This window comes from Cyrtonyx montezumae, unplaced genomic scaffold (assembly GCF_038088225.1).
Source record: "Cyrtonyx montezumae isolate F1298 unplaced genomic scaffold, pur_monq_1.0 scaffold_15, whole genome shotgun sequence".
Classification (NCBI taxonomy): Eukaryota; Metazoa; Chordata; class Aves; order Galliformes; family Odontophoridae; genus Cyrtonyx; species Cyrtonyx montezumae.
This window is the reverse complement of record NW_027071881.1, coordinates 1114631-1139195: the sequence shown is the minus strand read 5'-3', so window position 1 is coordinate 1139195 and position 24565 is coordinate 1114631. Positions and strand designations below refer to the sequence as shown.

The following is a 24565-nucleotide window of genomic DNA, read 5'->3' as shown; positions in this document are numbered from 1 at the left end:
CTGTGTCTGCTGCTGTGGTGTGCTGCCATGCCCTCCTTCTGTCCCTTGCAGGTGCCTTTGAGGATGATGGAAAGCGTGGAGTGCCGGGATATGTTCCAGCTTCACATTGTCTGCAAGGACTCTAAAGTGATCAGGTATCCCTTGCTGTAGATGCCACTGCAGTTGCCACAGTCTGCTCTGACACCTGCCTTTGCACTGTCATTGGAATGAAGCTGTTTATTACAGACAAGGTTACTCTGTTTTTCATAAGAATGGATGCTTTATTCCTTTTTCTAGTTAAACAGAGCAGAGCTCCCTGTCTGTGTCCCAGCTGGATGTACGTACTCACTGAGTACGATTTGCATTTGCAGGTGCCATTTTTCCACCTTTAAGCAGTGCCAGGAGTGGCTGAAGAGACTAAATCGAGCCATTGCCCGCCCTGCTAAGCCTGAGGACCTCTTTGCATTTGCCTACCACGCGTGGTGCTTAGGAGTCTGTGTTGATGAGGAAGATCAGCATGCACATCTGTGCCGTCCAGGTAAACTGGCCTGTCCCCTTCCTGTTTATCTGTCCAGAAGTACAGCAGTGCAGTTGGAGCCATCATTCAAAACCTGGTGTCTCACTGTGGGTTGTGTTGTGCTGTTTGTGCTGTAGCCAGAGCCCATGTCCATCTTGCTCAGGGGCATCCCATACCTGGCCTAGACACCCAGCTGATGTCCAGATGCAGCTGGATAACAAACACGGTAAAAGGAATAATAACAATATGCAGAATATGGAGCATTCTGAGGCAGCAGCACTGAAATCCCCTTTCCCTTTCTCTTTGTGAATGAAGGAAGCATCCCATACTTCAACACTTCCATCATGATAATGAGACACCTCAAGCAGTCTTGTCCCTCAGAAGCAAATGTCATCTGCATTGAGGCAGCATAATTAATATCAGTACATCTCCATCTCTTCTCCAGCACTTGGAAATGCCATGACATTCCCAGGATTGGGTCTGCAGGGCCGTGTGGCTCAATCTTGCACAGGCCCTAATGAAACATCTGAGTCCATATGGAGAAAGAACTGTGATGGTGCCCTCGTGTGGACTGGGAGTTTGCCCTGTCCTGGAACACAGTTCATTTGCAGTTGCTTTCTTTTTGTAAAGCTTCATCATGAATAAAAGGAAATTAAATAGTGTGATGAACATGGCTTTACATTTAGAAATCTACTGATGTTAGAGGAGAGAAGCGGTAGCCTGAATGAGATGCGCAAACACAGGTTTGTATGGAGGGATGGGGGATAAATAGTACAGCTGAAAGGTACTAAAAAGAAGTTGGTAGAAAAAAAATAAACTCTGTGTTCCTGCTCTGCCCCAAACACCAGAAATTATCAGGTATTTCATGTATTTCCCGTAGAGAAAATATTATTCTCTAGTATAAAGACATTTACCTGCAGAAGTTGCTGCTGCTGGATATCAGTGAGGGAAAGAACATGTGAGTGTTTATTAACGAGGTTTGACACTCAAGCAGCAAAGATACCCAGTGTTTGTAAGATGAGACAAAAACATGAGGGGAAATTATGAGTCAGCCTTTGAGAGCTGTCTGGAAAAACTGCCCCTGGGGTGGGATGTTGGTACTCCTCTGCAATGGGCTTCCCAACATCCACTCAGAAGCCATCTCCATCAGAGGAGAAAAGTGGATGAAATGAATGCTGCCACCCCAAAACTCACATGGGCTGGGGAGGGCTCTTTCTGTGCTGCTCTGTGCACTGGGACTGGGAGGTGATCTGACTTGACAGAATAAGCAGAGGAACCCCTGCGAGGAACCAGGCTTTGTGGTTTCTAAGCAGAGCCCTGCCATCCAGCAGTCCCGTGGTTTCTCTCCAGCCTCCTATAGTTGCTATGGAGCTGCCACTAATGTTAATGTTTCATCAGTTCTGCTTAGCTGACGGTAAATACCCTGTGCTCTGCTATTCCAGGTGACCACGTGAGATACCGATTTGAGATGGAGCTGGTGAGGATGGGCTTTGACTTGCAGAACGTCTGGCGGGTCTCTGACATCAACAACAATTACAAGTGAGTGTTTCACCACCAGGCTCTCCCCATTCTCTTCTTTCCTTTATTCCCATTGCAGTCCCCCTGCAGAGCAGTGGATGAGTCAGTCAGGCTCCAGCTAATCCTCCTCCTGGGTCATGCTAGCCCTCAGGCAGATCAGCATATGCGTGAGATCTCCTTTCTTTCCTCCTCCTGTGTCATGGAACTGAACAAGAGTATACCCCAAACATCAGAGCTAGCAGCAATTGTAAATGCTGACCCAGGCAGTTTGTAGTGCAGCCATAACTTCTCCTTGGACATGGTCAGGTGTATGGGAGAAATCATCCATTGTGGGGTTGCCTTTCTGGTCAGCCTCTCTCAAATGCTTAGATTGAAAATTTAAAAGTTCAGGCAGTTGTTCTCTTGTGTCAGGAAAGTGGGGATGAGACACTGGAGTGCTGTCATGGAGCTGGGGAGTCTGAAAATGAGCTGGGCTTCTTAAGTTTGCTGTAGGAGGGGCTGAAGGGTGATCTGCTTCTAGCCTGCAGAGCTGGAAGGGCAGTTACAAAGGGAGTGGAGTGAAGCTCTTCTGACAGTGGCAGGTGGCAGAACAAGGGGGCAGTGGTCACAAGTTGCAGCTCGGGAGATGGTATGCAGGGGGAAGATCCTTTCCCTGCAGAGTGGTGCTGTGCTGTGCCAGGTCCGTGTGGAGGTGGGGACTCTCCATCGTTGGAGCATTTCAGCTCCCAGCCTACCTGGTGTTGCAGGTCATCCCACTGTGAGCAGGGATCTCCAGAGGTCCTTCAGCCCAGCACAGCAGCCCCTCTGACCTGTCCTCTGCTCCTGGAGGAGCTCCTGGAGAAGCGGTTCTGCATTCTTTGCAGCAGGTGGCATTATGCCAACAGGTTTTTATTAAGTGTTGAGTCACGTATTCATTTCTGCATTTCCTATAATCTTTGTCTTGAGGTGACTGGGATCCCTCAGTCCTCTCTCTGTTTCTCAGGCAGTAAAAGCATCCCCATGACCTTCATATCCCCACTTTCTTGTGGAGACCGCGAGATGTTTCAGGTATGCTGGCTTGGGGAAATCCCTGTGGAGTTCTCTGCCTTCTCTCATGTGTTTTCTTAGGAATCCAGGCATCAAGCACTGCATTTGGGATTTGATGTACAGTATCTTCTATGCATTATCACATCATTGCTTTTGGTCTGTTATGTGACTTTGTTGACAGTATTTACACAGTTATCTAAGAACTTCAAATAGAAATTCTTTTCCTGACCTGCTCAGTGGTCAGAGTGCGCAGCGTGTAGCTCCGTACCGCAGCTTCGGTCTGTCTCTGAAAGCAGCCAGGCTGCCCCTCAGTGCTGGATTCTGGGATGCAGTTCCCTTTAATTGCCTCAGTGCCTCCAAGTGAGATTACCCACCTGTGGTTTGCTTCCTGGGAGCTTTGACCCCAGACGTTAGCCTGCTTCTCTGAGGACGGATGTTTTACTTTTGGCCAAACCAGGAAGAAAGAACTTGAAACAAACCTCGGCAAGCTGGCTGTGCTTTCCTTGGGGGTGCTGAGCTCCTGCCTGGGGATGCTGGCAGGTCTCAGCTTCCTTTCTCAGCAGACATCCTGAGATCTTAAAGGTGGTGTAACTGGCTTGTGCAACTCTGAAACCAGTTCTCTCTTGCTGCTCCAGGGAGTGTGTCTTTAAGTCCTGCCTTGGCTTTTGATCATTACCACCTGCCTCTATTCACAGGAATCGGGTTACTTTTTAACTGTTTATAGTCCTTTTATCTTTTATTTCCCAGCATTGGCAAAACAGTGTTGTTAGAGACAGGATACTCCAAGGTAATGACTTTGTTCGTTGTCTTTCAAGTCTGTTCTGAGATGTTCTTATCTGGTAACTATTATCTTCTTCCTGGCGACAGCCATCATAAAAATAGAGCAATACAAGCGTATAATAACCACTCCTTCAGTCCTGATAAAAGTATACTCTTTCAGCATACCATCATAATAAAATTATTACATAATCCCTCTATAGCTTTTACATCCTCAGTCATCTGCATGAGCGTACGGCCTGAGAGCCCCCAGCAGTGCACCCCTGCTGCCCGAGCTAACGTTGTTTTCGTGTTGCTTGAAGTGCTCAGGGTTTGGTGCACATGGAGTTCTTTCAGAAGTAACAAAAAAACCCATTTCTTTCATTGCTGTTGCTTATTTCCAGCTTTGATCTTTTTACGGTCATGATTGTCTTTATTTTTTGGCTTTGTGAGGGAAAGCTGCCTGGAGTGCTGCGTTACTGTCCAGTGTTTCCCACTCATTCCTGGGACTGCTCTTAATTCACAGTCTTATTTTGTTACAATTCTCTACAAATCTTAATACTTTCCTCCACGTTCATGGGAAAGGTGGTAGTTCTTGTTTTTGCTTCTGCTTGCCATGTGAATATGTAGACAGTAAGTCTTGAGAGACTGCTAGGGATAAAACCCCATGTTTTTACATTCTGTGAAGGAGGATCTCTCACTGGACTGGTTGTTGCCTTTGTGGCAAGAAGGTGCTTCATCTGTGCTCATCTGTAGGTGTGGCTTGCATTCATGTGCACGTTTATGTTGTCGGACACCTTTTCCTGGGGTCACATCTCAATTCCAGTGCTGTTCTGGGTCACTGCTCCCAGGGGTGCTGGAGACCACCCCTCTGTCAGCATCTTCCCACATGGTATGTGAGCGTAACACATAACAGCGGGCCACGCAGGCTCCCTTTGGGACTCCCTTTCTTGTGAAAAAGGACCATTCAGGGTCTGTAGCTGTTTCTTATCTTCTGAAGAGTTACTCAGACTCGAGGGGAGCTCCCTTCAAGCCTTTGGTGAGCAGCCTGTGAAAAGAACACCTGAAAACCCGGACGGGGGCAGCTGCACGCACCGTGTCTGCCTGCTCAGCACTGCCTCCAGCAAGCTGTGTGTGCGAAATGTGCGACCTCCCTCCACAAACGCCGTGTTGACTCTTCCCAAGTGTGCTGTATTTACCCTTGCACTGACTGTGACAGTCAGTGGCTTTGTGCAGGAGTCAGGCTTAAGTGCTTTCCCACGTTCGCCCCAGAGAGCTTTTTTCAGAATCGATACCGTGTTCGCCACCTTTCATTCCTCTGGCACCCGAGCCAATGTAAGCAATAGCTTACACATCTCAGTTAATCATTCACCTGGTGCACATTTGGGTTGCTGTAGCGATGTTGGGAGAGCATTTTCTGGTCCTGCTGGTTAGTTGCTCCTCGTTCCTTGCAGATAGTTCCCCCGCCAAAGTTTCCATGTCAATCTCTCACTGTGTCCTTGTCACCTGTAAAACAGGGATTGGTCTGGCAGCTCCTCTGTGTGCTCACACCAGAGCAGGTAGTTCTGATTTTCTGCTGTGACCGTGTTTATCTACCAGACCATCAGGTACAGTAGCAGGCAGACACCTCCGAGGTGGTGGAAAATAGTCTTTATAGTTTCAATTTCTTCACGGGGCATTTCTGCCTGATTTTCACTGTTTTTTAATTGAGGCTCATGTTTGGCTCTTCTCGAGTTTGTGCTCTTTGGAAGGTTGCCCAGCAAGGCTGTGGATGCCCCCTCCCTGGAAGCACTCACGTCCAGGCTGGATGGGGCTGTGAGCAACCTAGGCTAGAGGGAGGCGTCCCTGCCTATGGCAGGGGTTGGAACTACATGGCATTAAAGGTCCCTTCCAACCCAAACCATTGATTCTATTTGCAGGAGGTTGTTTAACTTCTAAAATACGACTTACGTTACAGAGACACCTCCTTCCAATCCTGATGGTTTTATGTTACCTCAAATGGTGTTTTTCGTTAATCGTCTCATCATCTGCAAGCTTTTTTCCCCTCATCTCCTTTTGTTTTCTCTCAGAAAGGTTCATTTCTGTGTATTTATCCTCTGTGAAACACAGCACTGCTGCAGTGGGGGACTTTTCCCCTTAAAAAATACTGTTGACTTCTGCTGTGTGATGATCACTGCAACAAAGCAGTTTTCCAGTTACTCTGCTGTGGAGCAGCTCTGCTCGAGCTTAGGGCCAAAGGAAGAGTTATGTATCATTATTTGGCTGGTACCACCAAGAAGCAGCCAATCATGTCTGAGAACATAGTCCTGTATTGTTGTGATGACCATGTATTTTGGGTGCAAGCAATGCCAGCTGTGGATTCTGCTGCTCTCATGCTCCTGTATTGGTAGTATACCTCTCTTGCAGTTCACTTCAGACTTGGGTTTTCAGCTCATGCCCTTCCTGCATTGCATATTGATGCTGGTAGCCCTTGGCCTCACACTTCTACCTTCACATTGTCAAGGAACAGACCACACTTTGTTTGCTAGCTCAGTTATTCTGGTCTTCCTACAAAGCTTCTACTCTGAAATCTAGAGTTCTGCTGGTAATTACCTTGCTCCGAGTTTATAACTTGCTCTGAAGCCAGCACACTCCTTTATCCTGGCTTTTTGGTTTCTCTTTGTCATCACCTCATTGCCCGGTTGTGTGCACCCTCCTTAACTGTGACTTAACTTCTCCAGGCTGTCCTGTGTCCTAGCTGGGATTGTATTGACCTATTTGTTATGGTTTTTGCAAGAGTGCAGAGTCTCAGTGCCTTAAAAGATATTCTCCTGTACTGAAACTCTCCTGAATGTACTCTCCTCAGTTTTTAAGACATCTCGCGTAACATTTCATCTGAAGTACCAGGAACCTGATTCTGCTTTGATGTAGATGAACACTATTCTTCTTTTATAGATTGCAGCTATTCAGAGATCCCAATTAGTACTAACCCTTTCTGAAATAAGGGTTGCTCGTTGTCACACTTCCATGTGATTAACTTCCTGACCAATATCACATGTGACATATGAAGCACTTCAGAGTTCTGCCACACTGTCCTGACCTGGCCTTCAGCCTGTTACCTGACAGCTTCAGTCTTCCTTCCTGGCTTCCCCTTCCATGCCTTGTTATTATCACACACACCCACCTTGCCTTCTGCCCAGGGCTTTCTGAGCAGCTGTCCTACCCCATCTGGAGCAGCCTCTCCTTCCAGGGCAGGCAGGTCAGTGCTAGCATCACATCCCAGGCAGCACTGAGCTCTGTAGCGTGCTCATTGCCACCAGCTGGGTTATCCTGTGCCAAGGGGAGCACCAGCCATGCTCTGCAGTTCACCCAGTGAACAGTTTCACCCTCAGCCCTGAAGCATTCCTTCGAAACGATGTGGGTTGGAGCTTAGAGCTGAGGCTGCTCTTTGATGTTCCCTGGGCAGGACTTTGTCCTCAGGAGCTGCGGGGCTCAGCAGGTCCCGGATCCAGGCAGTGCTTTGTCTCTGTGCCTGACCTGCCCTGCATGCAGCCGTGTGCTGCGAGCCCAGGGGCACAGCGGTCGCTGCAGTAAGCAGGAAGGCCCTGCACTGCTGGATCTTCACGTGTGCTTCACTTTAATTGCATTGCTCTCAGTCCTTCTCCCCAGCTTGCTGTTTGCCTTTCCCCTCTTTTCCTTGGGGCCCCTCTTGTCCTGCTGCTAACACACTTACTGTTGGGTTTTTAATGTTTTCCTGGGTCTTAAGCATAAGGTAATCATGGCTCATCATCAGTAATTATTGACTGCACGTCTCTGGGTTTGTAAGTGCTGTGAGAAAACCGAAACCCCATGTAAGCCTTCATGTTTAAACCCCAGCTGTGTTCCAGAGGTATCTTTGGGAAATGCTGCGTTGCTTTGCATGGGCCCAGAGATGAGGCCTGATGTGAAGAAGGTTGTCTTCTCCTAGCTCACTCCTGACAGCATTTTTTGGGTCACTTTACTCATGGTGAAATGGTACTGAGGCAGATAGGAAGAGCCCATCCTGCATGCAGAGTTTGGGAAAATGTGAACTGCTCCTGCACTGTTGCTGTACAGTTTCTCTGGTCCAGAGTATGGTTGCTGAGTCTCATTTTGCCTTGCTGCTTTCTGTTTTCCAGGCTTTGTTCCAGTTATCCCCAGAAGCTGCTGGTGCCTGTCTGGATCACTGATAAGGAGCTGGAGAACGTGGCTTCATTTAGGTCATGGAAAAGGATCCCTGTGGTTGTGTACAGGTAAACACAAAACAAACAAGTGCTCTCCCCAGGGCCCTGCTAGCTGCCCTTCGAGCAGGTCTGAGAACAGGATGCTTTCCTAAAGGGAGAAATGCATTCTGGTAATTGCTGCTGCTTTCCTGCTTTCAGTTAGATCTGAGGATGGGGGTGACTTTGCTACTGTGGGAGACTCAGCAATGGCACCACGTCATTCAGGTTCTCAGAGATTCTTTGAGTTTCAGAGTATTTTGATGAGATATGTGCCTAGCTTCTTTGAAAAGAAATCTTGGCCACAGTGAGCCTGCTGCATGGCTCTTCCATCTGCTGGGTAGCAGGGCCTGGATGCACCTTTTGGTACCCATCTGCAAATCATTTCTGTTCTGAGTAAGTTGAGAGAGTTTGTGAGCACTGAGGTAACGGGGACGATGAAATGTATGCTGGTGGCTGAATGTGGTTGGGTCGATAGCTGGTAAATACAGGGAGTGCCTCTTCCCTGGTCAGAGCAGCCTTCCAGAAATCATCTGTATATGCGGCTGCATGCGGCTGGGCAGCAAGGACAGCAGAGCCTTTCAGGGCAGGGGGTGATTTCTCATTAAGCACATCTTCTAGGAGACTGTTGTGTTTGAAACAAATGGGAAGTTGGTTGCTTAGGTGTGCAGGAAGATACCTCACGCAGCTGGTGTATGCTGTAACGTATATTGTTGTTTCTAGCATTAGACTTGGTGTTAGCAATTATTAAATCCAAATACAAAAAGCTTTGAAAATACCAGAGCTGCACAACAAAGCAAAGCCCTGGGAAGCAATGGAGCCAGGAAGTAAAACCAGGGAAGTTACACACACCTCAGCTGTACGTCTCCGTGTTACACGGTTTGTGTTGCATGCTATTAGGTGTTGGCAAAACACAGCATGTTGTTTCTCCAAGAACTGAATTCTGCAGCACAGGAGTAATGAGTGCTGGTTATCGCACGGAGCCTTGCCCTCTTTGTAGCCAAGTCAGCTAAGACGTTAATTGTGTTTGTGATTACTTTTGCTAAAATTGGTCTGGCACTGGAGACTGTCCCAGCGTGCTTCCCCACCTGAGGGCAGAAGCATGTCTTTTTGCTTCTCTCTGAACAATTATTTTGTTCAGCACTTTATAATATCGCTATGAGGATACCCAGTAATTTACAGGCTGAGCTGCAGCCCTCTGCAGCCTGGGATCTGATTACGAGGTGCTGACCAGTGATGCTACAAGATGGGGCAAGGCCTTTGCCATCTCTCTCATTTTCATGCACTCTTTAGCCTTTGCCCTCAAATTGGAAACTTTTGGCTAGGAGAGCCTGTGAGGGCCGTGTACCTGAGTAAGTGAAGAAAGGCACACCTCCCGTTCAGCTCCTCGTCACCCACAGCTCAGAACAAGTGGGCTTGGGTGCATGCACCCCAGGGACTTGGCCACCTCAGGACTGCTTGGTAGAGCTCAGAGCTTCAGGGGGACGTGGCTGAATTCCCAACTGACAGACAGATGTGTAAGGTGTGACACCAGAGGTATCACATTACCAGTTTCCTTACAAAAAGTAGAATTGAGCTGGTAAGCAAAGCAAAGCACAGGTCTTCATCGCTGAGTTCTCAGTGGAAATGCACAGTGGAGATGCAGGAGCCTCCAGGCACGGTTCACTTGTAGAGCAGCACAGAGGATGCAATTAATTATTTAGCTGACTACAGAGGCAGACGGGCATGGTGTGCCAGCCGCTCCTCGTCACTGCGCTGTCTGCACAGCCACCTTCAGAAGTCCTTGGGACTGCACTAGCTGAGAGCTGCTCACGGATGCTCCCAGTCACCTTTATCTGTGCCTGTGCTGCAGCAAGCATCAGGGAAACAGCAGGCAAATGGTGGGCGTTTCTCTAGCCCTACGGCGGAGCACGTGGCCTGGGGTGTGCTGGCCCTGCTGAGCGGGACAGGGCTCTCCCCTGTGGACCTGGAAACTGGGAGTGCTTGCAGGCATTCATCTCAGGTGGGAACCCAAAGGTATCACTGAGAGGCACTGCTGCCGGCTGTTCCTCGTGTTTTAGGCTGAGCTGCTCAGTGAGCTCTTCATTGCAGCTTTCTGGTTGATTGCTGTGGGTTAGGTGGCTTGTGCTAAGAACATCAGATGTGCTCTGGCTTTGTGCTCTGGTGAGCTGATTCAGTGCAGGGTACCTCCTGCTCCAGCTTTGGATTCTGAAGGGGTCTTAATCCATCAAGACTAAACTGAGGATTATTGAGGAATAATGCTGGCCCACAAGTGAAAATGCTATGGCACTTCCCACTGTTTTCAGTTTCAAGGATCACTTTTTCTTGAGGAAAACCTCAAGTAAGAAAAGAACTGAAATACTTCATATGCTCGTGGTGAGCACAGAGTGGAGCTATGGGTGCACCAGGGCCTGGGGAGCTCAGTGCAGGCTCAGGTTAGGTCTTGGTTCTTCCACTGGCACCTGCTGCACTTTCTGCTTACCGATGACTTCATGCTTCTTGATGCTGGCCGTGCTTCCTTGTGTTTATTAGCACATCATTATGTCTCGTGAAACTGATTACCTCAAGACCACGCCCTGCCCAGTATTTGTTGCTCTACTTAGAAGCCTGTGGCACCAAGAACTCTCTGAACACAGTGTGACTCCTTGGCCACATTGGTAGCACTGCATGAAGCAGTCCACTACTGACTGCAGGTGGCTTCACACACCGGCACAGCTGAAGCCCTTTCTTCCTTCTGTCCCAAACAGAGCCATCACACCCAACCAGGCACTGGGAGCAGTCATGGCACAGCACCTGCATGTCCCAAAAACGTGCTCAGGAACTGTCTGGGAAAGTGCTAGTTGGCACAGGCCAGAAGCCGTGGGTGTGCTAACAAACCGGCTTGGGTGATCACGGGCTGGTGCTCCAGTCCACACCTTGGCTCTGTTTCACTTACTAGTGTAAACAAAGCCTTTGCTGCTGTCACTGCTACCCATCCTGAACCCAGAAATAGATCTCCTGAGAGTGATGCCACACCTCATCTTGCAAAACAGAACGGCAGCAGAGGATGGCACCAAAAGAAAAGGGATCCAAAGCTGACCATGAATGTTATTGTTTTGGAAGTCTTCATCAATATTTTCTACAAGGTATCATTAGCAAGAAAAAAATTCCTTACAAGTTTCTTCAGGAGAACATTGTCTCTGTTCTCAGAGACAGTTCCTCCAAGCTGCAGAGTTGCTGGGGAGATGTGCACCACTGTTAGAAGAAATCCAAAGCCTCCATGTGTTCTGAGTGTGCTGCCTTTCAGAGCAAATAATGGGAAGAAGCAACAGCTTCTGCTGCAGGACAGCAGAGCCCCTGATGGAGTGACAGTGTGAGGAAGAGATAGTGTTGGGGTACTGCTCGGAGCCCCAGTGGCACTGAGCAGCCTTTGGGTGTTGGGTTGAGGCTTGTGCATAGTGTGCATTGGGATCTAAACTGTTCTGTCTTCTACTTGGCCACCAATGCAACTTTTTCAGAGGTGCTGGCCTACAAAAAGTATTTGGGTGTTGTTTGTCAGCTACTTATCCATGTCTCTTTTTATTCTGGCTCATCTTCAGACAGGTGTTGCATGAGGGGCGTTATTGTTAGGAAGAACTGAGATACAGGACCATCCAGTTCCTCACCCCTCCCCTGACAAGGGCCAGACACCAGGGATAGCATCTCAAGGGAGTGCAACAGGATGGGGATGCAGGTGTTCTGCCTACATGGCCTTTGCAGCAGACAGTATCTTCCATTTCCTGACACATATAGTCAGGAGAACGTGGAATTGTGCTTTTGTCATTCAGTGAGCCTACTCACCGTGGACTTTTCATTCTACATTTACTTTTCATTTAATTAACATATAAAATTTAATGCTTTTTTATCACTTGATGTCATAAGATCCTCTACTTTTTTTTCCAGTCAGCTATAGACGCTCATGCACAATTCTGTAGCAGCAGCAAACTCTGTCACATAGTCATCCATCCCCTTTCCAGGCCACTTAAGATGGATGTTGATGTGAAAAATGCACACTTAGCCCTGTTTTGGGCATTCTGTGAGGCCTACAGCCAGGGTAGGGTTCATATTTTAGCAGTTATTAATAAACACCAGCTCAGGCCTCCACCCAGAAACTAACTAGTCTGATGCTGAGTGAGCTAATCCCTCTAAACTTACAAGAGGTAAATGAAATGGTGTAACAACCTCTTCCTGCAAGGAAAAGAAGTGATAAGAGAAGAACAGAGCACTATCACAGTTAATAACTATGACTTTCCCAAAGTATAGCCATAATTATTTGAAGTTCTCTCTAGTTTCTTAAGAGAAGAATGGCTAGAGCAGCTGGTGGTTTCCTGCTTGCTGCTGAGATCCCGTTCATTTCAGTGAGCCTGGCCATTGGGTCTGGCTGCCCTGAGCTGCCACAGTGTGTTCCTGCAGCCACCTGCCCCGCTGCTGTCTTGTTTTGCCAGTGTCCCGGCTCTGTCAGCCCCTCCTGCACTGCTCACAGTCAGAATCTGTGTTCCTCAGCACTGCAGTCTGAGCGCTGCCCTCCCTGTCATAGAATGGCTCGAGTTGGAAGGGACCTCAAGGATCATCAAGTTCATCCCCCCCTGCTGCAGGCAGAGCTGCCAACTGCTAGGTTGAGTACTAGGTCAGGTTGCCCAGGGCCCATCCAACCTGGCCTCGAACACCTCCAGGGACGGGGAATCGACAACCTCTCTGGGCAACCACTGTCACTGCTGTTGTTGTGAATAACTGCTGTTTGAAGTGCCCTGCCCTGTTTCACTGCTTGGTGCAGGGCTAGAAGCAGTGAGCAGGACTGCCCAGGCGCCGGCTGGCAGGGGCTGAGGGGGGAGGTTCTCCGGGGCATCCCTCACCTCCATGGGGTTTCCTTTGCAGACACGTGCGCAACGGGGCAGTGATCGCACGCTGCAGCCAGCCCGAAATCAGCTGGTGGGGCTGGCGGAATGCTGATGATGAGTATCTTGTGACATCCATTGCCAAAGCCTGTGCCTTGAACCCTGGAGCAAAGGCACCCGGCGGCGTGCCGCACAACGGGAGCAGCGACGGAAGCGAGACCTGTGAGGCCGACTTTGGTGAGACAACACACTTATTTCTGCTGTCCCCTAAATGTGCACATTGTACAGCTCTCCCTACACCTAAATGTTGTTGCTGCTAACAGGGCTGTTAGAATGCAAGATTTAAACTTGATATCCAGGTTCATAACCTGGACTCTGCATGTGGGATGGGTACACAGCCAGCACTGGGTTGCTGTGGGAGGGAGGTGCCAGCACTCAGCCTGTTCTCTCTCTGCAGACTCGTCCCTGACTGCAGGTTCAGGTGTAGAGAACGTGGGCACTCCTCAGAAGCTGCTGATCCTTGATGCCAGGTCCTACACGGCGGCCGTGGCCAACAGGGCAAAGGGAGGAGGCTGTGAATGTGAAGGTACGTGGGGCCGAGCACATCCCACAGTGCTTCTTGAACCTGCTGGGTTCGAGTGGGCCCTGGAGCAGTTTGTGTCAGTGTCAGCGGTTTGCGGGACAGTTTGACCCGGTACCGTGACAATTGAGGCAGGGGACCCACGGGCCCACACCCCGGGGAAGGGGGAGGGGGGAAAAAGGGAAAAAGGAGAAGGGAGATGGGTCTAGGAACAAAGCAGCGGCAACGATCTGAGGAGGAAAGCTAATTTACTAAATAAGATATCAGAAAGGAAAATAATATAATATAATTGGAATTGAGGCAAATGAATCAAATAAAATGAGCAAGAGAGAGAGTGTCCGATAAACCGAAGGCCTTACGCTAACGCTGAAGGCGGACGGCTGCAACAAACACCCACTGCCGAGCTCGGTCCCGAAGGGAAGAGAGAGTCCCGTGACTGCAGACAGTTTTTATCTTTCCCTCTGAGCGTAAACACGTAAGAACGCAAAGCATCGCAAAGTCCTCTGGGGAATGGAGTTCTACTTCTCTTCTGAGACAGGCATACCTGGAACTATCGATGATCCACGGAGCTGGAACATTAACTCTTTAACTCTAAATGCACTACATGATGTTATGATGTGGAATACCAGTACCAAAAATCATAAAACCATGACAGTCAGATTGGCGTTTCGGTGCTCAGTCTCTGTGAACTCGTTGCCCTTCTCAGCTGTGCACAGTCCGTTACTCCAGAGAAACAGCTGCTGGCCCACGAGGCTTTCTAGAAAAGCTGGCTGTGTGCAGCTGGAATTGAGCAGCACTGCAGTGGGGAAACAACCTAACTGCGCGTGGAGGCAATCGCTGCAGTGGCAGCAGCAATTCCTGAATGTTTCTGTCTCTCTTTGTGTTCAGAGTATTACCCGAACTGTGAAGTTGTGTTCATGGGCATGGCCAACATCCACTCCATCCGGAACAGTTTCCAGTATCTGCGAGCTGTGTGCAGTCAAGTGCCAGACCCCAGCAAGTAAGTCACCGTGCTCTAGCTTTGGGGGAAGGGCTCACAGTGCTTAAACATGGCCCATTTTGATCCCTGGTAATCCGGAACGGATTGCATCACGGACCGAGGTGTCTGTTGTCTGTATGTATTTTAACCTCTGTGTTTCAGAAACTTCTGGGAAAAATTGAAAGTAGATGTTGGTTGCAGTTAATCCCAAGCTGGTTGGCTCTTCTTTTTGACATATTTTTAGAAGACTCCTATTTTCATTGAGAACACAAAAACAACTTGGGTCAATGTGTTTTTCTTTTCCACTGGAGGACTAAGCCACCGTCTTCTTGCTTTTTTGCACACTTTCTAGCTGGCTTTCAGCCCTGGAGAGCACCAAATGGCTGCAGCACCTTTCTGTCATGCTGAAGGCAGCAGTGCTGGTCTCCAGTGCAGTTGACAGAGAAGGACGCCCGGTGCTGGTTCATTGCTCTGATGGCTGGGACAGGACTCCACAGATCGTAGCACTGTCCAAGATTCTTCTGGACCCCTACTACAGGACCATGGAGGTATGCATTGTGCTGCTCTGCTGTTTCATGGCTGTCAAATGGCAGTTCTTGTCTTTGAGTCTCAGCAGGAAGGAGCAAAACTGTATTTGTCAATGAGCTTACTGGCATTTCAGAGCTGTTATTATGGGCACTGAGTTTTCCTGTGTTCCTCCTGCCTCTTTTCAATGAACTGTATGCTTCATTCCCAGTTTGGTGAAGTGCTTTAGTAAATAATGTGTTGTGTTCAAGGTGCAGCTGCTTCCCTGCTCCTCCTTGTCATTATTTTATTTATTTATGTTCATTCTCAAGGCTGTTTGTCATATAGAAACAACAGATGATGCTTTGTGTTTGAAAGCCTCTGACCTTCAGGTAGCTTTGCCCCCAAACTGAGCACAAACAGTTTCCTTGCCAGACGTGCAGGAGTCCTGAGATCACTTGCCTCTGCTGGCAGATGGGGCTTGCCTTGTCTCGCTTGCTGCCTACAGCAAATTTTTCTCTTTTATTTGCAGGGTTTCCAGGTGCTTGTTGAGTCAGATTGGCTGGATTTTGGTCACAAGTTTGGTGATCGCTGTGGTCACCAGGAGAAGGTGGAAGATCAGAATGAGCAGTGCCCAGTTTTCCTCCAGTGGCTGGATGCTGTTCATCAGCTTCTGAAGCAATTTCCTTGCCTCTTTGAATTTAACGAAGCTTTTTTGGTAAGAAATACACGTGCAAACATTTATTTATTCCTTACCAGTCCTTAGCAGTTGTGAGCAGAGGCAGCAAGGAGGCCGTGATATTTTATGGTGTTATAGTTGAAAGACAACAAAAATGGCATTCTTGAAAAAATGGGAAGTGTGTGAGCACTGCTTGGGCTCCCTGCTGGCATTCCTGACATACCTGCACGGGTTCAGCCCTGCCCTTCGGTTGAGGCATTCTGACCTGGTTCTGCATGTGCAATGCTGCTGACAGCTCCTCTTGCATTTCTTCCTTCTCCCAGAGGGGACTGCAGGCTTGGCAGACCAAGCAGGGCAGGGAGTGATGAAAGTTTTACATTCTGCAGTTTCTTTGAATTGCTTCTTCTCCAGGTCCTTTTCATGCCCAGTAAATTCAGATCCCATCTGTAGCTCTGTTTTAATGCAAAGTTTCCATCAGCAGCACTGTTTTAACCAAAAGCTAGAACAATTCTAGAACAAATACGGAAAATGATAGCTATTAATCTCTGTCTTATCAGGAAATACAACTTAAGGTCACAGATATGGTATCGGTTGACTGTTGATTTCACTTTGATTAAAATGTCTCCTGTTATCTCTTTGTCCTGCCCTGTGTGACAGAGAGGATAGCACTAAGGTCACCAGCTGGGTGAGAAGTGTGTGAATCTTCCCAGAGAGGTGGAAGATGTTGCCCTTGGAGACAGGCAGCACTGCTTCCTGTGACATTAGTTCTCCCTCTGATGCTGCAGGTGAAGCTGGTGCAGCACACGTATTCCTGCCTCTATGGGACCTTCCTTGGGAACAGCCCATGCGAGAGAGAGATGCACAACATCTACAAGCGTACCTGCTCCGTGTGGTCCCTCCTGCGGGCTGGAAATAAGAACTTCCATAATCTTCTCTACATGCCGGGGTCTGAGCAGGTGAGTCTTGCTCCTGGCCTCGCTTCCTGGGCTCTCCACCTGCCAGGCACCGGGAACTGTTGTATGAGGAGAGGCTGGACTGGGTTCCTTCTGTGTTCATCTCTAACCACAGCAGTCGTTGCAGGTGCTGCATCCCGTGTGCCACGTACGAGCGCTGCACGTCTGGACAGCAGTGTATCTCCCGGCTTCCTCCCCACACCCTTTGGGACAGGATGACATGGACATTTACATGCCCCCTGGATCTCAGAGCCAGGAGTTCAGTGGCAGATGTTTGGACAGGTAAGAGCCTGGAGCTCCAGACCTGGGTGGTCTCTTACCCACAGTCATCTTTCCTTTCTCGTAGTTCCTCTGTTTTACCTCTTGTGCCCGTTATCTTTGCTGTGGGGAGCAAGAACTGTGTAGCATTGTCCCATCCACTTGAAGAGCACGTACAGCTCACTGCTTAAACAGGCAGACTGCAGATGCCAGGCTGTAGTGTTCCACATTTTAGCTCATGCTGCTGCACCCCACCTCTGCACCCACCCCATCATCTCCAATTTCAAACATTTCCCTTATCATAGCTACAGCTGAAATGATGGAAGTTTCAAAGAGTTTTGTTCTGAAATTTGCTTTGCCCTGGGGTTCCAGATTACCAAAGACAAGATCTATGGATGACCTGCTTTCAGCCTGCGACTCCAGCACCCCGCTGACCCGCACGTCCAGTGATCCAAACCTGAATAACCACTGTCAGGAGGTGCGGGTGGGCCTGGAAGCCAAGCACTCTGCCACTGAGGGAGCCGAGCTGCACATGGGAGAAGGCAGCGCGGTGGCTGCCACTGAGACACAGCAAGAGGAGGAGCAGCAGGAAAATGCCCCCCTGCAAGCCAGCAGTGCGTTCAGCAGCAGCACTGAGCAAGAAGAGCAAAGCAAGCAGCTGAGCAGCTGGGCACCTGTGCCAGCAAGCAGCGTGTCTGTGGAGACAGAAAAGGGAAATGGAGCGTTCATGGAGGAACTGGATGGTGCATGTCCAACTCCAAATCCTTCCAAACAGGAGAATGTCGTCAGGGTTTCCACCAGTTCTGGAAAGCAATTAGAATCCTGTTCCCGGGAACCTTTGAAGGCTACTGGCTTGGCACCCAGTGGAGAAGGCTGCCCCAAGAAAAACACCACCTGCCAAAACATTCCCAGCCAGGAGCCACTGGCACCCAGCGCTCCTTGTCAGGAGCCAGGCATCCCCTGCCCAGATGAAGACAACGGCAAAGGTTACGCTGGAAGGAAGGGGCCCTGTGAGGATCCCTGCCGGCTGGGGAGGGTCCCACTAGAGCAATGGCGCAAGCCCATTTCACAGAGCCAAAGCAGTGAATTCTCCTTCTTGGGGTCCAACTGGGACAGTTTTCAAGGAATGGTGACATCGCTCCCCAGTGGGGAGCCCACACCCAGACAGCTCCTCCCCTACGGCTGTTGTAGCAAGAGGTTGAGCAGCAAACAGCTGCGGGCACCGGGCCTGTGTCTCAGTGGCCAGTGGTCTGCCAGGGAAGGTGCAAAAGGCTCAGTCTGCTCTGGCCACCCCGGCACGCATTTTGCAGGCCCTGCAGGGAAGCCCAGCCGTTCGTGGCTACCCTGCCACCTGAAGCAGGGATCTGGTCCCAAGCACATGCTGCCAAAATGTCCTTCTCCCGTGCCTCCTCTCTACCTGGACGATGATGGGCTGCCTTTCCCCACGGATGTGATTCAGCACAGGCTGCGGCAGATAGAGGCCAGCTACAAGCAGGAGGTGGAGCAGCTCCGCAGGCAGGTGCGGGAGCTGCAGCTGAGGTTGGACATCCGCCACTTCTGCGCCCCGCCAGCAGAACCGCCCATGGACTACGAGGATGACTTTGTAAGTAACTGCCCCTAACAGCTAGCCCCAGCTGTGCAGCCCTCTGCCAGCAGCAGTCCCTGCACACCCCTCACACTGCCCGCTTCAAGCCACGTTCACATTCTCGTGACTTCAGAGCAGATGGTTAAGACCGTTCCCGCGTTTCTTCAGCTCCATTCCCCTCATCCACAAGCCATGTCCTCGTGCCTCCTGGAGGTACTTCTGCTTCCAGGGGGCCAAGCAGCGGCTCCTGTGTGGTCACGAATGCTTCAGTGCTTTGCTCTTTGAGCAGGGAACTTCAGAGCCACCCATGTGCCCCTCACAAGCACTGTGTGGCTGGAGAGGGAGTGCCCTTGGACAGGATTTGTGACTCTCTTTTTGCAGACATGTCTGAAGGAATCAGATGGCAGCGACACTGAGGACTTCTGCTCCGATCACAGTGAAGACTGTTTGTCAGAAGCAAGCTGGGAGCCTGTTGACAAGAAGGAGACCGAGGTATGTGTGTTCTAACAGCAAATGTTGTAAGTGCAACAGGAGAGGATGTTTCTTTTCTGGCAGCTGATTTCCATGGTTACTGCAACAATGAACAGGCTGCAGGCAGGGCTGACACAAGCCACATTGTCCTTTAAGGCAAGAGAGTCTGTCTACATCCTCAGCTGCCGCGTCCCACAGAAAGGAACCAGTGGGATGGGCTGCCTCAGGGCCAGTCCAAGCAACGTCTCAGCCTGCACTCGGGTCCTGACACCTGGTCAGTGTGGTGTTACACGTAGAGCTGATGAGGACTGGTGTTTGCCCTAGGTCACGCGGTGGGTTCCAGACCACATGGCCTCGCATTGTTTTAACTGCGATTGTGAATTCTGGCTGGCGAAACGGAGGCATCACTGCAGGTAAACAATATTTTTGCTGCAGTTCCGCTCTTCTTCTCTGCCTGTCTCTTGAGCCTCCCAAAATGCTTGTTTGCGATGTTTGTCCCCTCCACCTCCAAGGAGAAAGTATCAGGACTGTCCTTTATTTACCAGATCTCATAAATTCCCTACAGATTCCCAGCCTGCTACTTTTTTCTTGTTTCCATTTCCCCAAGGTCTTTGGAGATCCTGAACTGGATCCTTTACTCTGGCTGAAATTTTGCTCTGGTGTTCGCAGCTCTCTTCTCACTGCCTTCCTTTCTCCCTGACAGGAACTGCGGGAATGTGTTTTGTGCCGGTTGCTGCCACCTGAAGTTGCCCATCCCTGATCAGCAATTGTATGACCCTGTCCTCGTTTGTAACTCCTGTTATGACCACATCCAAGTGTCTCGTGCCAGGGAGCTCATGAGCCAACATCTGAAGAAGCCCATCGCCACAGCTTCCAGCTGAATGCCAGACAAGGGACCTGTCTAAGCCCAGCCTTTTCTCTCATGGGTTTGAAGGGTGACTCTGCCTCAAGTGTAATTGTGAAGGCCTTTGGTGCAACACTTGAACACCAAGCTTGAATGCGCTGTCTTCAGCAATCTTGTGACCAGACTGGAGCAGAGGAGCTCAGATTAGAGAGTACGGTGCGTCTCCACTCTGCTACGGTGGGCCCGTACATTGTAGTCTGACCTAGGGCAAAAGAGGGGATTGCAACCTCTTATGTTTGTGGGCTGGAAAGCAATGTTTTCACAGATATTGCCTGTGCAAAGTACCCCCAAAGCAATAGAAAGGCACGTTTAGAACCTACTCCCCCAGCAAAGGCAGGCTGCTGTACGAGAAGGAATAGTGCAGACTTGAGGTGGTACTGTGTGCTTTGGAAGGGCCTCAGCCTGGAGCAGTTCTGTAGATTCTTTTTCCATGAGTGTGATTTGTGATCAGCTTGGTGAACAAGACTCATTAGCCATCACTGATTGATTTTCTCTTGAGTGTAGAAGAGAAATTCATTCTGGCTGAAAACAGGCCAAGCAGATGTTGCCCGTTTTCATGCTCTGCTAGGATTGGTGAATGCACCTGCCTTTGCCCCTGCCCGCCAGCAGTGCGGGGAGATGGGATATTGACTTTTTCACTTCCTGCTCTGCCCATCTGCTTTGTCTGCAGTAGTGTCACAGCCTGGTGCTAACACAGGAATGGCACCCTGATCCTCTCCTGGCATGGAAACAGAACTCGTGTTCCTGTGTTGCTCCTCTTCCTCTTTTCTGCCCTCAGCTCTCCACTTCCTACTGCTCTGTATCCTGAAAACTTGATACCTTGAGGGTATAGGCCATAATATGTTGTTTTACCTCCTGGAATGTGCTGTCTGGTGTATGTGAGGGTTTCAGTCCAAATGCTGCTATATATTTCTGTGCACTTAATGTAACCCGAAAAAGGGAGAATGAAGCATTGATACCAAAATGGAGGTAGGGAAAGACACTGGCTGACATAGACACTAAGTCTGTGCTTTTCACTTTAGGATATACAACCAAGCTACAGTGATAAACATGACATGTGGCATCTGTTCAGTGGTGGAAACAATATCTCTGGTTTGCCCCAGTGCTACCTAAAACGCCTCTTGAATTTGATTTCCTTTTTTTGTCTCCTGTACAGTGGTCAGAGTTCAGAGTCGCCAACTTGTAATTGCCTCTCTGCTTGTTCCTTAAACTAGAGAGCAGGAATCCCAACTCATTCCAAAAAAGAAAAGTAACTGGGTTTAGAACGTAAGAAAGGTTTCGAAAGAAAAGAGGGCTTTGGGTGAACTTCTGTTTAATTGCTAGATCTCTATGGGAGTGTCCATCCTGCCTCCTTTCTAAGACATCTGCAGGTATTAGTGAGGAAGAAGAGTTTGAATGTGGGGCATTTCTTCACGGAAATGCAGGTTTTCTCCCCAAAGATGTGAAAATGCCCTATATGTTCTGCACGTCATGAGCTGAGACTATATGTTGGGAGGGAGGACCTGTGAGGGCATTTGGTCTAACAACAAGGCAAAGTACTTCACGCTATTGTGATCTCCCAGATTTTTGCTGGTGGTTTGTCGTCTCCATCAGAGGGAATGGAATAATGACCCTTTCCTGCACTTTGATATGTCAGCCTCTGGTTTCGTAAATCCCAGTAGTGCAAACAAAGCTAGCATCATCTGAAGACCCTGTACCTACTTGGACTCTGCTTCTCTTCCATCCTGGGAACAAGCGATATGGCTTTGGGACGAGAAGGCACCTTGCTTCAGATTCTCCCCTGCCTTGTACCTTGCAGTCATTGCCAGACATGGAAGAGTGACCGTTGGGCTGGCAGAAGAATTTGCTCCTGTTTTGCACATGTTGGAATGACTGCAAGCAATAAGGAAGCCAGAAACTAGGTACTCCTGGCCCTTCCGTTCAGGCCATTAGTCCAAACTGCTTTTAGCTCTTGTGAGTTTCAGCGTCACAATGTGCTGGCCAAAAACTCTAAAATCAGTTCTTATAGCATTGTGACAAACAACATGTGCTGTACAACTCAATACAGTTGAAATAAAATCTCTATATTAGTGCTGCTGCGTCTGGACCCATTATTTCATTCGTGGTATATTCTTACTGAACGTTTCCTTGGCATTACTTGCTGGCCCATCCCTTGATTAAGGTATGTTAGGAATTTAGTATTCCTTCCTTCTTGCAAATAATAATCATGGCTAGGACACAAAGCATGCTATGTCATGGTCTTCTGCTCCAAAGCCCTGTGCTCTTTACGAAACAAACCCATGGCCCACTGGGATACCACCGCCCTCCAGTCTCTCCCTTAATGACTCAGTGAGGATTTTTTCTCCTCCAAAGAGAGCTGCTAGGGAGGATTCACTGGCTTTTCACTAACGTGCGTGTACCACTTTTGCCTGGTAAGTTGCATTAGCTTTGAGCATCCCTAGGGATGGGATGGTTTCACTGGCTTCTGCATAGCTGGATCAGTGCCCAAGTTCCAGACCAGCAGAAGCAGCGTTCCACTTGCTCTCCTTGGTGAGCTCATTCCTGCCCATTCCACGTCTGCGTGGTGGCTGTTGGTGTTCCTGGATGCAGAATGGCAGCTGGGACTATTTTGTTCAGTCAACCTGAGCTGCCAGGGATGACATGGGTATCTTCACTGTCTGTGATGGAGCTGGAGTGAATCCTTTTAGAAACTGTCTTCAATTTAAAGCATCCAGGGAACTGAATGCTTCTATCGTAAAGCACTCCCATAATGGAGGTCAGACAGGACCCTATACAGTTTGTCGCATTGGAAATGTTAGCAGAAAGGTAACCTGTCACATTCAAAAATCATCCATCCTGAAACAGTCATACAAAGGAAGATGACCTTTGGAGGCACTGTTTCTCAATGTTAATCGTGAATGATGTTTCTGCTAAAGAAAAACAGATCTACTTCTGGGCTCTAGCCTTAACACTCCCAGTGTCATCTGGCTGTGCAGTGAAGGGCTGGCTGCTACAACTGTTACAGGACTCTTCTGGCATCTCAGGGCCGGGTGGAACAGTACTTGAGCAAAACTGCCCCCCCGAGCATTCAAAGCTGTCCATGGACACTTCTCTTGAGATACTCAAAACTTGTATCATCAGGCTGGCCATGCCAGCAAGGATACTTCTCACTCACGAGTACTGAGCACAGAACAAAGCATCACTTCAAGAGTATAAAGCCATAATTTGCCAACACATCCAACCTGAAGTAATCTATACGTGCACACTGAGATGCGTCTAAACCTAGCACAAACACTGAGATCAAAGCTTTCCCCTATCAGTGCAGTAACTGCCACGAATTCTTAGCAAATTAACAGCCGGAACTGCTTATGATGTACCATAATATCTCATCAGCCACTGAAGAAAATAAACATAGATTTAGGTGTAGTGAGAAGTCAGGACAAGCTTGTGATGGCTGGATAGTATTCAGTCACTAAGCCAGATAATAAATAGATAATGCTAAAACTGCAGCGGATGTGAAGAGACATGTTGAGCCTCGGTTATAAAAGAGGAAAAAAAGCAAGAATGTGATAGATGGCCGCCGTGTGAACCCTGCAAGTACTGATCAGGAAACAGTTTGAAGTGAGAGATGGACAAGAAGGAAGCAGGCTTTCTGAGGTGTGTTTGATGCGTTTCCCACCCTTCCATTTTCAGCCTCACAGTTAAAGAGCAGTAAAACACTCTCCCCAAATGGTGCACTTCTGTAAACGTGAACTTCGGACGCTGCCATTTGTTTACGGTACCGTGGGGATTGCTGTATCTCAGAAGGTAGTAGTGATTAATATGTCAAATTGTCTTTTGGAGAACAGTGCTGTGTGCAGCCTGTTTAAAAACACAAAGTTGCTGAAAGCAGCACACATCTTCAGTGTCACAAAGGATAGGTTAGCCATACAGCTTTAGTCTTTAACACAGTGATGCAAGTGTAGCTTCTACTGAAATGGCTGTGTTCTTTCTCACTGAAAACATAGTCAGTCTGAGCCCTTGTCAGGGTTTGAAAAGCCGGTGTCTGCGTGAGCCTGCTGGTCTGGCCACTGAGTGGGGGTGCTGGGGTGAGAGTCAGCAGGCAGAGGGTAAGCCTGGGTTACAGGGGTGCTCATGTGCTTTACGTGTCCTGGGACAAAATGCTCAGCGTTGCAAGTGCCACTTCCCTTTTGTGGTCATAGCCTCATTTCACAGCCAGACAATAAAGTGCTTCCTGCTGCTTTTTCTATAAAGCAGTCAAAGTTGTAGAGAAATGAGCAGCAAAGAATGTTATATTTGTGGTCTGTTTGTTATCAACATATATCAAGAAAATAAAAGAACAGTGTATTTTCACTCATGACTGACAAAAAGCAAAGTTTCTTTACATTTGCATTAAAAGTAAAGCAATAAATAGAAGGCTGCAAGGGCATCCAGCATTGCTGGTTTGGGGAAGAAAAACTGAAATATGTGTGTGGCTGGAAGGGTGACAAGGCAGGTGTTGACTGAAGGCTGGAGGGGAGATGAAAGAGTGCAGGAAAGGAGAGATGCAGAGAGGAAGCAGCAGCAAGGATGAGAAGGCCAGGCACTGCTGTCAGCTGACAGCATAGATCTTGCACTGACCAACAGCTTTCAACTGAGCTACACTTCCTACCGAAAAGCACTTCATTATTACTGACCTGTTTTAAGCGAGAGGAAATTTCCAGTGTTATCCAGAAACAGCTTTGCTCAAAGACACAGGCAGTCCAGAGGGATCTGCCCAGGGACGGAAGGGACTCGGTACCTTCTCCTCGTCGTCAGGCTTGCTTGG

The 24565-nt window shown here is 48.9% G+C and overlaps 1 protein-coding gene across 1 annotated transcript in view; it reads left to right on the top strand.

Annotated features, from left to right (window-relative positions):
• Window positions 1-21851, top strand: part of MTMR4 (myotubularin related protein 4) — a 42492-nt gene extending 20641 nt beyond the window's left edge. Inside the window, 15 exon segments of the mRNA XM_065731682.1 lie at window positions 52-134; window positions 351-517; window positions 1939-2035; window positions 7933-8046; window positions 12907-13103; window positions 13324-13452; window positions 14335-14446; window positions 14778-14973; window positions 15462-15647; window positions 16394-16564; window positions 16689-16843; window positions 17192-18422; window positions 18786-18896; window positions 19200-19288; window positions 19579-21851. Of these exon segments, the coding sequence (XP_065587754.1) occupies window positions 52-134; window positions 351-517; window positions 1939-2035; window positions 7933-8046; window positions 12907-13103; window positions 13324-13452; window positions 14335-14446; window positions 14778-14973; window positions 15462-15647; window positions 16394-16564; window positions 16689-16843; window positions 17192-18422; window positions 18786-18896; window positions 19200-19288; window positions 19579-19756 (3216 nt within the window). The 3' untranslated portion in view covers window positions 19757-21851.
• The last annotated feature ends 2714 nt before the right edge of the window (window positions 21852-24565 follow it).